Source organism: Aethalodelphis obliquidens, unplaced genomic scaffold (genome assembly GCF_003676395.1).
Source record: "Aethalodelphis obliquidens isolate GAN/ISIS:26980383/991018 unplaced genomic scaffold, ASM367639v1 scaffold7, whole genome shotgun sequence".
NCBI classification, from domain to species: domain Eukaryota; kingdom Metazoa; phylum Chordata; class Mammalia; order Artiodactyla; family Delphinidae; genus Aethalodelphis; species Aethalodelphis obliquidens.
Genome location: NW_020837951.1, coordinates 11,116,207 through 11,129,486, shown reverse-complemented (window position 1 = coordinate 11,129,486; position 13,280 = coordinate 11,116,207). Strand labels below are relative to the sequence as shown.

Below are 13,280 nucleotides of genomic sequence, written 5' to 3'. Positions count from 1 at the left end.
ATGAATGTGGTAAAGTTGCAGGATACAAAATTCATGCACAGAAATCTCTTGCATTCCTCTACACTAATGATGAAAAATCTGAAAGAGAAATTAAGGAAACACTCCCATTTACCATTGCAACAAAAAGAATAAAATATGTTAGGAATAAACCTACCAAGGGAGACAAAAGACCTGTATGTAGAAAACTACAAGTTACTCATGAATGAAATTAAAGATGATACCAACAGATGGAGAGATATACCATGTTCTTAGCTTGGAAGAATCAATATTGTGAAAATGACTATACTACCCAAAGCAATTTACAGATTCAATGCAATCCCTATCAAATTACCAATGGCATTTTTTTATGGAACTAGAACAAAAAAATCTTAAAACTTGTATGGAGACACAAAAGCCCCCGAATAACCAAACCAGTCTTGAGGGAAAAAAACAGAGCTGGAGTAATCAGACTCCCTGACTTCAGACTATACTACAAAGCTACAGTAATCAAGACAATATGGTACTGGCACAGAAACAGCAATATAGATCAATGGAACAAGATAGAAAGCCCAGAGATAAACTGACGCACCTATGGTCAACTAATCTACGACAAAGGAGGCAAGGATATGAAATGGAGAAAATACAGCGTCTTCAATAAGTGATGCTGGGAAAACTGGACAGCTACATGTAAAAGAATGAAATTAGAATACTCCCTAACACCATACATAAAAATAAACTCAAAATGGATTAGAGACCTAAATGTAAGACCGGACACTATACAACTCAGAGGAAAACATATGAAGAACACTCTGACATAAATCACAGCAAGATCTTTTTTGATCCACCTCTTAGAGTAATGGAAATAAAGACAAAAATAAACAAATGGGACCTAATGAAACTTCAAAGCTTTTGCACAGCAAAGGAAACCATAAACAAGACGAAAAGACAACCCTCACAATGGGAGAAAATATTTGCAAACAAATCAACGGACAAAGGATTAATCTCCAAAATATATAAACAGCTCATGCAGCTCAATACTATAAAAAAAAAACCCAATCAAAAAATGGGCAGAAGGCCTAAACAAACATTTCTCCAAAGAAGACATACAGATGGCCAAGAAGCACATGAAAAGCTGCTCAACATTACTAATTATTAGAGAAATGCAGATCAAAACTACAGTGAGGTATCACTTCACACCAGGTAGAATGGGCATCATCAGAAAATCTACAAACAACAAATACTGGAGAGGGTGTGGAGAAATTGCATTGTTGGTGGGAATGTAAATTGATACAGCCACTATGGAGAACAGTATGGAGGTTCCTTAAAAAAACTAAAATCAGAATTACCGTATGACCCAGCAATCCCACTACTGGGCATATATCCAGAGAAAACCATAATTCAAAAAGACACATGCACCCCAATGTTCATTGCAGCACTATTTACAATAGCCAGGTCATGGAAGCAACATAAATGTCCATCGACCGACGAATGGATAAAGATGTGGTACATATATACAATGGAATATTACTCAGCCATAGAAAGGAACGAAATTGGGTCATTTGTAGAGAAGTGGATGGATCTAGAGACCGTCATATAGTGAAGTAAGTCAGAAAGAGAAAAACAAATATCGTATATTAGCGCATATATGTGGAACCTAGAAAAATGGTACAGGTGAACCAGTTTGCAGGGCAGAAATAGAGACACAGATGTAGAGAACAAGCGTATGGACACCAAGGTGGGAAAGTGGCGGGGAGGTGGTAGTGGTGTTGTGATGAATTGGGCAATTGGGATTGACATGTATACACTAATATGTATAAAATGGATAACTAATAAGAACCTGCTGTATAAGAAAATAAATAAAATAAAATTCAAAATAAAACAGTGGAAGAGGAAAGAGAGAGGTATTATAAAGGTACTCATCATCTTTCGTTTCAGGGTATCAACAAATACTGTCTAAAGTTAATTAAATTAAGAGACAGAGATGTATCTAAGGGTTATAGGTTAACCACCAGAAGAACTGAAAATAAAATCAGTTAGTAGAGGCTGTTCCTGAAGGAGTGTGGGGTAGGGTAGAGAATTACTGCTCTTCATCATGAGCTCTTACAACTATTTGATTTGTTAACACGTGCATTTATAGCTTTGACTAAAATAATTTTTAACGTTTGACAAACACATTCTGTTGGTGAAGCTGTAAGGCAACAAGGCACTATCATATATGGGTATATGAACTGGCTCAACCTGTGTGGAGGAGAATCTGACACTTTTCACTATAGTAAAATTTTACTTTACTATTTTACAATTTTACTAAAGTGAAATTACATATAAATTTACTCTATGACCCAGCAATCCCACTTCTAAAAATCTATCCCAATGGTATAATGGTATAAATACAAAAAAGGCACATACACAAGACTATTCATTATAGCATCATATAACACTGGAAGCAACCTAAATGACCATCAGCATGAGACTGGTTGAATAACCCATGGACCATCCATCCAATGGAGTACTATGCTGTCGCTACAGAGAATAAGGATGACCTATATGTACTACTACAAGTGATCTCTTTAGAGGGTATAAAATGAGAAAAGTAAAGGAGAAAAGTGCACACAGAATGCTATCATTTCTCTGAAGGGTTGGTGAGGGGAAGTGTGAATACACTTACGTGTTTACTTTTTTCTAATGAAATTAAAAATGAAAAAAAATTTTTTAAACTAGTTACCTACAGAGGAGGGAAGAAACAGGGTGGTGTGGGAAGGATAGAAGTTAAGACTTTTCTGAATATACCTTTTTTGTAGATTTGGCTTTGAAACCATAGAAGTTTTTTATATAATTATAAAACAAAATTATTTTTAAAAAGCAATCCCAAAAGATTGAAAGAGAAAAAAAAATAACACTATGAATTGAGTTGGTGACACAACCACAGAGAAACTATTTCTAGTTTTAAAACAGTAACTACTATATATTCCTAATGTGATATACTCTAAGGACAAAAAGAATCGCCAAATTGAAAAAAAAACCCAAAAACCTCTTTTCAGTACATATTATTGGTGGTAATGTTGGTATTGCTGTTGAGTTTCTGGATATTGTGGGATAAAGCAAAAAGAGTACTTCTGTTGGTGTCACTGGAAATCAGGACTTTCGACATGAGTGATAAGAGATTCAGATGTAAGAATAATGAGGTTAAATTAAAATGCTATGGTCTTGAATTGTAAATACCAATGTGAACATGTGATGTAGTTACCTTAAACACACAGACACACACACACACTCTTCCTAGTTCTGACCCCTGGAGAAGCCTAGAAATAATGCTACTAGGTTATTTCTAGTAGCAAATAATAATATTTGCTACTAGAAATAACCTAGTAGCAAAAAAAAAAAAAAAGTTCTAAAACCCAGACTCTAATCTCTAACACCATTTCCCACCAAAAGGAAGCAAGACTCCTTAGAGGAACAGCAGAAAACAGGTCTGGAGCAGGAAACATGCAAGATGAGTCTGCAACATCTCATCATACCAAAAGGCAAGGGAGCTACTAAAAACTACTGAGATTCTGTCAAAAGGACTCTAGAAATTAACTTAAAGAAGCTTCCACTAGACAAAGATAGGGCAAATTAACATCAATGAGGATAACTACAGTAGAGTGAAATATAGCAAACAGGTTTAAATCTATGCGTTTCACGTGACAGAAAAAAAAGAATCAGTCACCTTGGGAAAATGCTAGGAAACTAACTCAGTCTGAAAAATGAATAAACTGAATCAAATATTTATTCTGCCTTTCCTATATGAACTGCACCTTAGGGTAAACAAACAGTTGATATGAAGAAGTTTTTCTTTATAGAAGTATTCTAGCTAATATCAAGAAGAAATGATGGAAATAAAATATCACCATTTTATAGCCCCTAATAAATTAATGGATCAAAAAGAGATAACCAGACATACTTTACTTCAAAATAATCTAGGACTAGGAGGCAGAGGAGCGTTATGGTCAGTTATCTATAAATGGAACTAAGAAAGCCATAAATTAGTAAGTGCTGAAACTGAGTGATGGGCGTTTGGGGGCTCATTATACTATTCTCTCTACTATTATAATGTTTACATTTTTCCAAAATAAAAAAATTTAAATAATTTTAACACTCAGAGAAAAAGGAATGAAGTTATATTAAAAAGACAAGAAGTGAACACTGATACCAGCTAAACAGATAAATATAAATGGGGTAAATCTTTTCTAAAACTGAATAAAATTTTTAGTTATTGGTGAAAGAGGAGGCATAAAATATTCTTAAATGCTATTATCATTTTAATTATTTACATGCTCATCTTATTTCTCTTAGCAGACTTTAAGCTTCTTTTCTCCCAACCAGTAAGAGAAATAGTGCTTTGCACATACCAGGATCACAAACCTTCCAATAAATTCAGTAAAATATACAACACATCATCCTAACATACAGAGAAAAAGCAAATACTTTGTCTTTTTAAAAAAAAAAACAACAACTATAAAAAGGAACACTTGCTTTCTTTTGACTTTTTTTTTTAACCCTAGGTTCTTCAGACAAGACTGTCCCATCCACTCCAAACAATATTAATGACAGCTGCCATTTACTAATCGGTCATTTTTCTGCTGAGGGCTAGACATAAGGTTGCTTTTAATCCTCACAACAACACTAGAGGTGAATTTATTAGCTTCCTTTTATAAATTAAAATACTGAGGCTCAGAAACTTAGAACTCAGATGGGGATCGTGCGTGTTTGTGGGGACTCAAACCCTAGCGTCTCGGAGGCCCACATCCCCCTCGCTCCTCTCAGGTCCTGGAGTACAAGAACTGTTTGCTTGAAGTCAAACAGCATCTTTCTCTAGATTGGTTTCCTTCCTCCTATTTATTCATAGTCTAGGCGAGATCAATGCAACATCCCTGAAACCTTTCCTGTGGCTAAAGTGAGTTCAGAAGTTTATTTTTTCTCTTCCTAAATCTAACACGGACAAATTTCCCCCCGGCAACTTGGCCCAGCCCACTTGAAATCTTACTCATCTAACCAAGCACACACATTCACTACGGCGCCCTTAAAGATTTCTTCCTTTCTCACCACAGACTAAAATGCCTTCTCCCAATTATAACTTTTCACTTTTCCTCAGAAAAGCAAACACATTATATAACCAGTCCTCACCTTCCAAACGCTCATTTATAATATAACTTTGCTAACCTTGGCAAGTCATCTTTGATTCTTCTCTCACCTCTTACATGTAATTTGTCACCAGGTCTTGTCAATTCTCCCTAAAATCTCTCTCAAAGTCGTCCTTTTTCTTTTGAAAACTAAAACCTCACTTTGGACCCTGATCTTCTGCAGTATAAACACTTCCATAAACCAGTGGTCTCCAACTTTTTGCACACATTCCTCCCTATCAGGAAAAAAATTTGAGCATACATCTGATATATGTATTTTTATTTATAAATTATAAGAATGTCTTACTACACTCATCTATAGTATATTATTAGAAAACACAAAAACAAATTTTGAAGATTGATATAGAAACAAATATAGGTTCTAATATATTTTTTTCACACCCCCATGGATCATGCTGCACAACCCAGAGATACCACTATCCTAAACTACTGCTGCCCGAGTAATCTTCCTAAAAACCCAAGTCTCATCATACTACATTCCCAACTCAATCCTTCAATGCCATGAGATCCCCGTAGCACAAACCTGCTTTTTCAACTTCAACACCTATAATCTTTTCCCACATATTCTGTATTTCAGTTATACCTGTCATCTCCCTAATCTCTTTTACACACACAGTTCCTTTCCTCTGGAATGTCCTTATGGCTGACATACATAACAGTATCTCTAAGAGAAAAATACATTTTGTTTGTTTGTTTTGGTTTGGTTTTGGCTGCACGTGCTGCATGTGGTGTCTTAGTTCCCCAAGCAGGGATCCATCGAAACTGTGCCCCCTGCATTGGAAGCGTGGAGTCTTAACCACTGGACCGCCAAGGAAATCCCAAAAATACATTCTAACTGCCATAACCAAATTACAAATAAACTTTTGGGATGTAACCTACCTTTTCTATAAGAACTCATATATTTTGAACATATATTTTGTTACTTCCTTTATTTGGCTCCTTTTCAAGTCCATACTTAGAAATACTTAGAAAGAATGGGTATGGATTTCAATTAAAGTAGAGGAGACCAACTTTGCTTTGTTTCCTTTGGTTTACTTCCTTGTTTATCTTTCCATTTTAGAACAAAATCCTTTTAAGCAAAAAGGATGTTTCAAATCCAGAGATTAGTTCCCCCTAGGGCCAGGTAAAAGGCTGAACCTTTGCAACTCACAAGAATTCCAGCCTGGAACTTACACACAGATTTAACAGTGTGAATAAAAACATGTTTTCCTACAGCAATACTCCAGGTTTTTATCTTCCCTGTTTCAACCTTCCTATCTGCTGTGCAAACCCCTCCAAGTTGACTGCAATGACTCAAATTAGAATGATGGAGTTGCAGCAAAACATCTTCCAGAAAAGTCATGAAAATTCAAGGGACTGCTTCTGGGTACTAATAATGGGGAGCTCAGTCTCCAGCAAGACTTCCGTTCCACCACCCCAAGTCTTTGTACTCTCTTCTATGGAGACTGGGAGGGGAGCACCGTGGTGGAAAGAGGAAAAAGAGGCAGGGGAAGGCCCTGGAGAGGAAGTCACATTTCAACTCCCTAGTCTTATCCCACAGAAGGAAGATATGTCAGCTGTGCTACACAACAGGCCTCAAGAAGAAGCCAGCCTGTGGTGCATTTTGGTAATGGAATCTTTTAATGGGCTATCCAGAAAAAGCCTGGAGCAGAGCAATCTTAAAAAGCCAAGGCTGCTTCTCTGTATCAGAAAACAATGATGGGCTTATCCCCATTTCCAAGTCATAAAACTTCGGCTGTTCTTCCCCCAGAAATCCCTCCTCCCTTCTCCAAATCTCACTTTTCTTTCAGTTCCAGTTTCACCCTCTTCTGAGAGCCTATCTCTGTCTACTCTGATCTTTCGTTTTCTATACAACTCATGTGGACCAAATCATAACCACAATGAGATATCACTTTACACAAAGTGGTGCAATTGCTTTGGAAAACAGTTTAACAGTTCCTTAAAAAGGGTTACCATATGATCTAGCAATTCTACTCCTAGGTATATACCCAAGAGAAATGAAAACATATGTCCAAACAAAATGTTCACATCAACATTATTCCTAACAGTGAAAAAGTGGAAACAACCCAAATACCTAACAACTGATGAATGGATGAATAAAATGTGGTTTAACCATACAATGAAATATTATTGAATGATAAAAAGTAATGAAATGCTCATATATGCTATGTCATTAATAAACTTGGGAACCATTACGTTTAGGGAAAGACAAAGGATTATATTTTATATGATTCCCTTTATATGAAATGCCCAGAATTGACAAATCTATAGCAACAATAAGTAGGTTAGTGCTTGCCTAGGGCTGAGAGGGTTTGGGGGGAATGGAGAGTGACCACTAATGGGTATGGGGTTTCTTTCTGGAGTGATGAAAATGTTCTGGATTTGGATAGTGGTATTTGGAGTATACTGAAAACCATTTAATTATATACTGTAAAAGAATAAGTGTTATACTACGGTTTATTTAGTAAAGTTGTTTGCAGATTACCACAGCCTATAAGGCCCTGCTCAGGGCCCCAGTCTCTCTCTGACCTCACCCCAGCCTCCCAGCCATCAGTCACTACCCAAACCCACTATCAGTTCCTGGAATCCTTCTAGGGTTTTCTTGCCTCGAGGCTTCAGGTAAGCCCCACCCTGCCTGGAATGAAGTCTTGTGAGTTTCTTTACATGGCTAATGACTTCTCATCCTTTAAGTCTCAGCTCAAATGTCATCTCCACGGTAAGCCCTCCCTCACTACTTTTATCTAAAATAGGGCGGCCACTCCCACCATCCTCTCTCAGCAACTTGTGTTTATAGCACATCCACGTAGCTTTACGTGAACTGATTTTTTTTCACGTGAACTCATTTTTTTAATCTGTCAGGTCCACCAGATTGTAAACTCCATGAAAGTAGGAATAAATATTATTCCCATTAACTCCCAATGTCTAACAATTCCTGGCATTTTAATGTCTATTAGGTGGTAATTAACATTTTTATTTCCCTAATGTGTCCTGTCTTCACACATACTGTACCCTCTACTGAGACTACTACCACTACTGCCACCACTGTCACTACCATGATCACCACAGCCATCACCATGGCTTCTACTCCCTCTGCCACCATTGTTACCCCTTTCACACCCTTACTCATCTCTCCTGTCTCAACTGAAACATCATCTTGATGAAGCATTCTTTCTTTGGAAGCCCTCCTTAGGAGACAGTCTCTCCTTCACTTATTCACCTATTCATCACGGGCTCCATCTCCATTATAGCAATGATCTTACTGTCCGACACTCAGGTTTCCTGGTGAGGAGGGGACTTGGAGGGAGTTGGTTTTGCTTTACACTGCTGTCTCACTACTACTTTGGAGAGCCTTAAAGCAAGATCTTTTCATTTTTGTGTCCCTAGTACTTAGCATACTACCGGGCACATAACATAGTACTGAAGACAGGCATACAGGATAATGCAGAATAAACACTACCACAAAGCCCAATCAGCTGCCCTGTCCTGTCTGTATGCCTTCATATCTTTGAGTACGCTTCTTTCCAAGTCCATAAATGTCGGGTTTCTTCAAACTCACTTAGAATACTTCTTTCAATTACTTACAATCCACTTCCTGCCCTTGGTGCCTGGAAACAATTTCTAGGATGTCACCACAAGCAATATTAAACTGCCACAGTTTCCTGCTGTGTGTCTACATTATCAGTTAAATTGCTTCATATTAACCACATTCCAGTCCACTGGGATCACTCAAACACTAAATAAGATTTAAACATACCTGTTGAAGACTGGCAGTTACCATTGCTCCTTTTATCTCTCTAGACAAATAAATGTCTGCTCGGGTTTAAGGTTTAGAGCTTTCCAGAGTGCTACCTGCATACTGGTGACCTTTTCTTTCCTTTGTCAAGTAGATGTTTGGTCTGAGGCAAGACAAGTTTCCTTTATTAAAATGAACATGAACTAAACACTCTTCAGAAAAAAATAAGGAACTGCTGCCTAGACCAGGGCAATCTGGCTTAAAAACTTAACACTTAAACACTCTTCCTCCTCAAGAGTTCAAATAGCAAACTGTTATTTTTTAGCTCTATGTACATTCAACCCAGAGCCTTTAGTTAGGAACTTAATTCAGATCCTAACATATTTCTTAAAAGCATTCCATAAACTCTTCCTAAACAGCATTATGTGTCAGGTACTGGGTTTGACACAGGGAACTCAAAAAACAAATAAGGCAGTCCCTGCTCTCAAGAAGTTTATGTCGGGCTTAGTATAGGAGACACACAAGGAACTGGATTTAGTGCTATGACAGTGATAAACACAGGGAGCCACAGAAACAGACGAAGGACACCTGGCCTAGGTGGGGGGAGAGGGTCCACAGATGAAGGACACCTGGCCTAGGTGGGGGGAGGGTCCACAGATGAAGGACACCTGGCCTAGGTGGGGGGAGAGGGTGCACATATGAAGGACACCTGGCCTATGCTGGGGTGGGGGGGTCCACAGATGAAGGACACCTGGCCTAGACTGGGGACGAGGGGGCACGGATGAAGGACACCTGGCCTAGGTGGGGGAAGAGGGGGCACGGATGAAGGACACTGGCCTAGGTTGGGGATAAGGGGGCATGGGTGAAGGACACCTGGCCTAGGCTGAAGAGGGGTGGGGGCAGGGCACTGTCATCAGGGTAGGATTCCTCAGGATGGCATCTGATCTAAGGCCTATAAACCCCCATTCTCTCATTTGAAAAATGTAGCCAACAGTAGCTACATCACAGGACAGTTGTGAGGATTTGATAAAATGGTTCACATAAAGCACTATCACCATGCCTAACACAGAGACTGTGTTCAACCAGCCTTAGCTTAAAAGGAAAGTCTGAACAAGCACTGAACCTCAACACCTGTGCCTAGCAACTCACCTGCTTTACTACTGATCACATAACAGACCAGCTTCACAATTACGCAGAGTACTGTTTTTAATCAATTTTTATGCTTTAATGAGAGAATGTTGAGTCCTGCTCTGCATGTTCAGTCTAATTCCTGGATCATCAAAACCTTTTTCTCCATTACCTGAAACTCACAGTTCTCTGACATTTCTGGTATAAAATATAACAGTTTTCTTAGTCTTTTGATAGAGAAGGTGTAAAAGAAACTAACAATTACCGACTTTTGAATATGGGCCCAGCAGTCATGTTGATACCGTGTTTATTGCGCATAACGACCCTGCAACATATAGTCTTCCCCATTTTACCCTCAGAGCAACTGAGGCAGAAAGAGGTATTTGAACAAAGTCTGTGCAAAGTTTCCGAGTCAGCAGACAAAAGAACCGGAATAGGAATCCAAATCTGATTCCACATTGTTAGCGTGACTGGACCACACAATATCAGAGATGAGGAGAGAAAGCACAGGCGGCCAGAGCGCTCTCCTGCTCGGAGGGGCACCCCATGCTCTCCTCCCCCACCCCCAAGACTGTCCTACAAAATAGAGCCTGCACACTTAGACTACACCTCAGCCGGGTGAGCACCTTGAGCTCAGTCTGTTCTTTCCTATCAGGATGGAACAGACGGTCAGTAGTAATCAAAGCCCTGTTTCCCCCCAAAATTAAGGGAGCGCCTAAGAAGATGGCTTCCTCACCACCTGTCCATCCTCATTCCTACCTGCAGGCAGAAGCTACATAGTCAACAGTCACCATAAGTCACAACTACTTCTCATAATTTCTCTCTTCATACTCTTTCAGCCTCACCACAAGCTAACATAATTCCCATGTCTAAGTTTTTATCACCGAGCAGTCTAGTTTCAAGATCAAAAGGGCTATCGCTTATACTAATTTGCTTAACAGAATTTCATGCATTAGTATAAGTTCTCTCGCCCAAGCGCTGAGATAAATAGATGGGCTCCACAAAACACTCTTAAGGTATGTATTTGCCAACCTGCAACGTTCAAGAGCAAGACAGAGACCTGATGCCTAGTCATCTTAACTTCCACTTGGATTTTCATGCTGATTCTGACACTGACTTGCCCCACATCTGGCAAGTTTCTGAACTTCTCTGTAACATGAAAGGTAAGCATCCTCACAAGTATACTCTGCAACTCTATGGTGGCTTCTGTGCAGTGTTTCTAAGTGCTATTGAAATCCCAAGTTTACAACGCTTACTTGGAAGCAGGAGCTGAACTTGGAGTGCCTCTTTAATCCCAATGCTTCACACACTACGTCTTTTTACCTCCCAAGCTTCTTAAGCTCGTATTTGGAGCATGCTTCTTTTTCCCCTCATTTCCACAAAAATCAAGAATTAACAGTGTACTCATCCAACTCTTCCATTTTCATTATCATAAGCAAACTTTTCTAGTCTCCGGGCTGCTGCAGCCTGTTAAAATACATTCTGTGAATGGAGGCCTAAGCCGGTCAGGGGTCTACAAGGCTGGGCAAAGGAAACACTGCATGGACATTGACGGGACAAGAGATGCAATGCTTGAATAATTACTAGATTTCACTCATAAGGCCCTTCCCCTCTCAAACTTCCCTAGCATAATTCTCAAAATGCTGAAGTAAACACATGTCTCAGACTTTCTTGTAAGCGGGTTTAAAGTATCCTATGAAAGCTGTTTTAAGGAAAAGCCTGTGCTGCTAACAGGGTTTGTAAGTGCTGTTAAACAATTCTATTACTCATAGAGAAAAAGTGAACATTTGTTAGTGATTAGAGATAAGGCATCTCATGTTCTGGAACTGAGGAAGGGAGAGGCCAAAAGAGGACCTGGCTGGGAGGGGAGATAGAGTTCAAACCAACACACCCAAATGGGACTGCATAAAAGTTGCACTTTCCAAAGTCAACTTCTAGGTCTAGAAAGAGGGCAACAATGTTTCAATGGGTTCCCAAGTCAGATGTATCAACATTTTCCGGGGAAAACTAACCCCTCACCAGGGACTCCAGATGAATGAATGAGTGAGGGAATTTGCCAGATTGAATTACAAAACCTTTCCAACGATTATCAAGATCAGGTGCTCGGTTACAGCACAGAGGTATCTTCCCTCACAGCTTTTGGCCCTCGCTGTGGGGAGACTTGCATAGATAGAAGGGGGAAACAGGAGCAGAGAGAAAAGGGCCTTCCTCCCCGGGCCATCCAGACCTTCAGTCCTTGAGTGGCCCCTCCCTCTGAAAATCTCACGCGACTTTTATGGGGGCCCGCAGGCCTTAAGCAGCCAGGACCTGCCCGACTCTCAGGGGCGCCCCAAACACCCATTTGGGGAGTTGCTTCTAGAGATTTCTCGCCCTCCCCCCAACAGTTGTGTGACCGTTTTCAGAGGCTCTCTGTAACCCCGGGGAGGGGTCCACCTTGTAATCTCAGCTGTTCCCGCCCTCAGGTGAGGAGGGGACAACTGACCACCAGCGCCCTTCCACCCCGCCCCCGCGCCTCCCTGGATCGTCATGGCAACCGTCCCCCTCCCCGCGTGACGCCGGCACGCGGGGAGCCCCTTGGACCCCGGCAACAAGTCCCCCGCGCGGCCCGAGGCCTGCAGCCCTTGCCCTGCAGCCCTTGCCCGGCCTCGCCGCCCCTCGCCCGGCCCAGCTCCGCCCGGCCCGGCCGCACTCACTTGATCCTGGAGCCCATGGTCCCCGGGCCTCCTCATGGGCCCGCGGGCCCCGCTCGGCGCTGCGCTGCGCTGCCCGCCCGCCCGCGGCCGACCGGCCTCCCTCCGGCGCTCTCCCCGCCCCTTCCTCCCTTCCCTCAGGCTGGGGCCCGCCCGCTCGAGGCTCGCTCCCCCGCCGCCGCCGCCGCCTCCCGGGGTTAATACACTCGCTTCAGCCCGGCGAACGCCATGGTCGCCGGCGCGCGTGCCCGGCGCGCGCCGCCCCCTCCGCCTCTCACACCGCCGCCCCCTCCCGCCCGCACCGCCGCCGCCCGCGGGGGCTGCCGGGAAGTGTAGTCCGCTAGCGGGAGGCAGTGCCGCGTGAGGGCGGTGGACTCATGGAGCTCGGTGCGTGGTGCTTTCCGGGCGCAGGCCCCTAAAGACCTCCCGTCCCACTGTTCTCCTATAGAAACCAACGCCTACAACCCCTCTGAAAAGATCTTCATCCCACAGAGATCCCCAAGCCCACCTGAAGAAACCTTCACCCATTCCTCTCCTGTGGAGTCCTCCCAGCCAGTGGCTCTGGCTTAG

The 13,280-nt window shown here is 41.7% G+C and overlaps 1 protein-coding gene across 9 annotated transcripts in view; it reads right to left on the bottom strand.

Moving 5' to 3' along the window:
- DENND1A (DENN domain containing 1A) overlaps nucleotides 1-12,968 on the bottom strand; it is a 542,106-nt gene extending 529,138 nt beyond the window's left edge. For 5 of the 9 annotated variants that reach the window (XM_027104912.1, XM_027104915.1, XM_027104916.1 and 2 more), the window contains exon 1: nucleotides 12,714-12,968. In XM_027104912.1, coding sequence (XP_026960713.1) covers nucleotides 12,714-12,730 — 17 coding nt within the window. In that variant the 5' untranslated portion in view covers nucleotides 12,731-12,968. The remainder of the gene's footprint in view (nucleotides 1-12,713) is intronic. The other 4 variants (XM_027104907.1, XM_027104910.1, XM_027104913.1 and 1 more) reach the window with 2 other exon arrangements.
- Nucleotides 12,969-13,280: the final 312 nt, after the last annotated feature.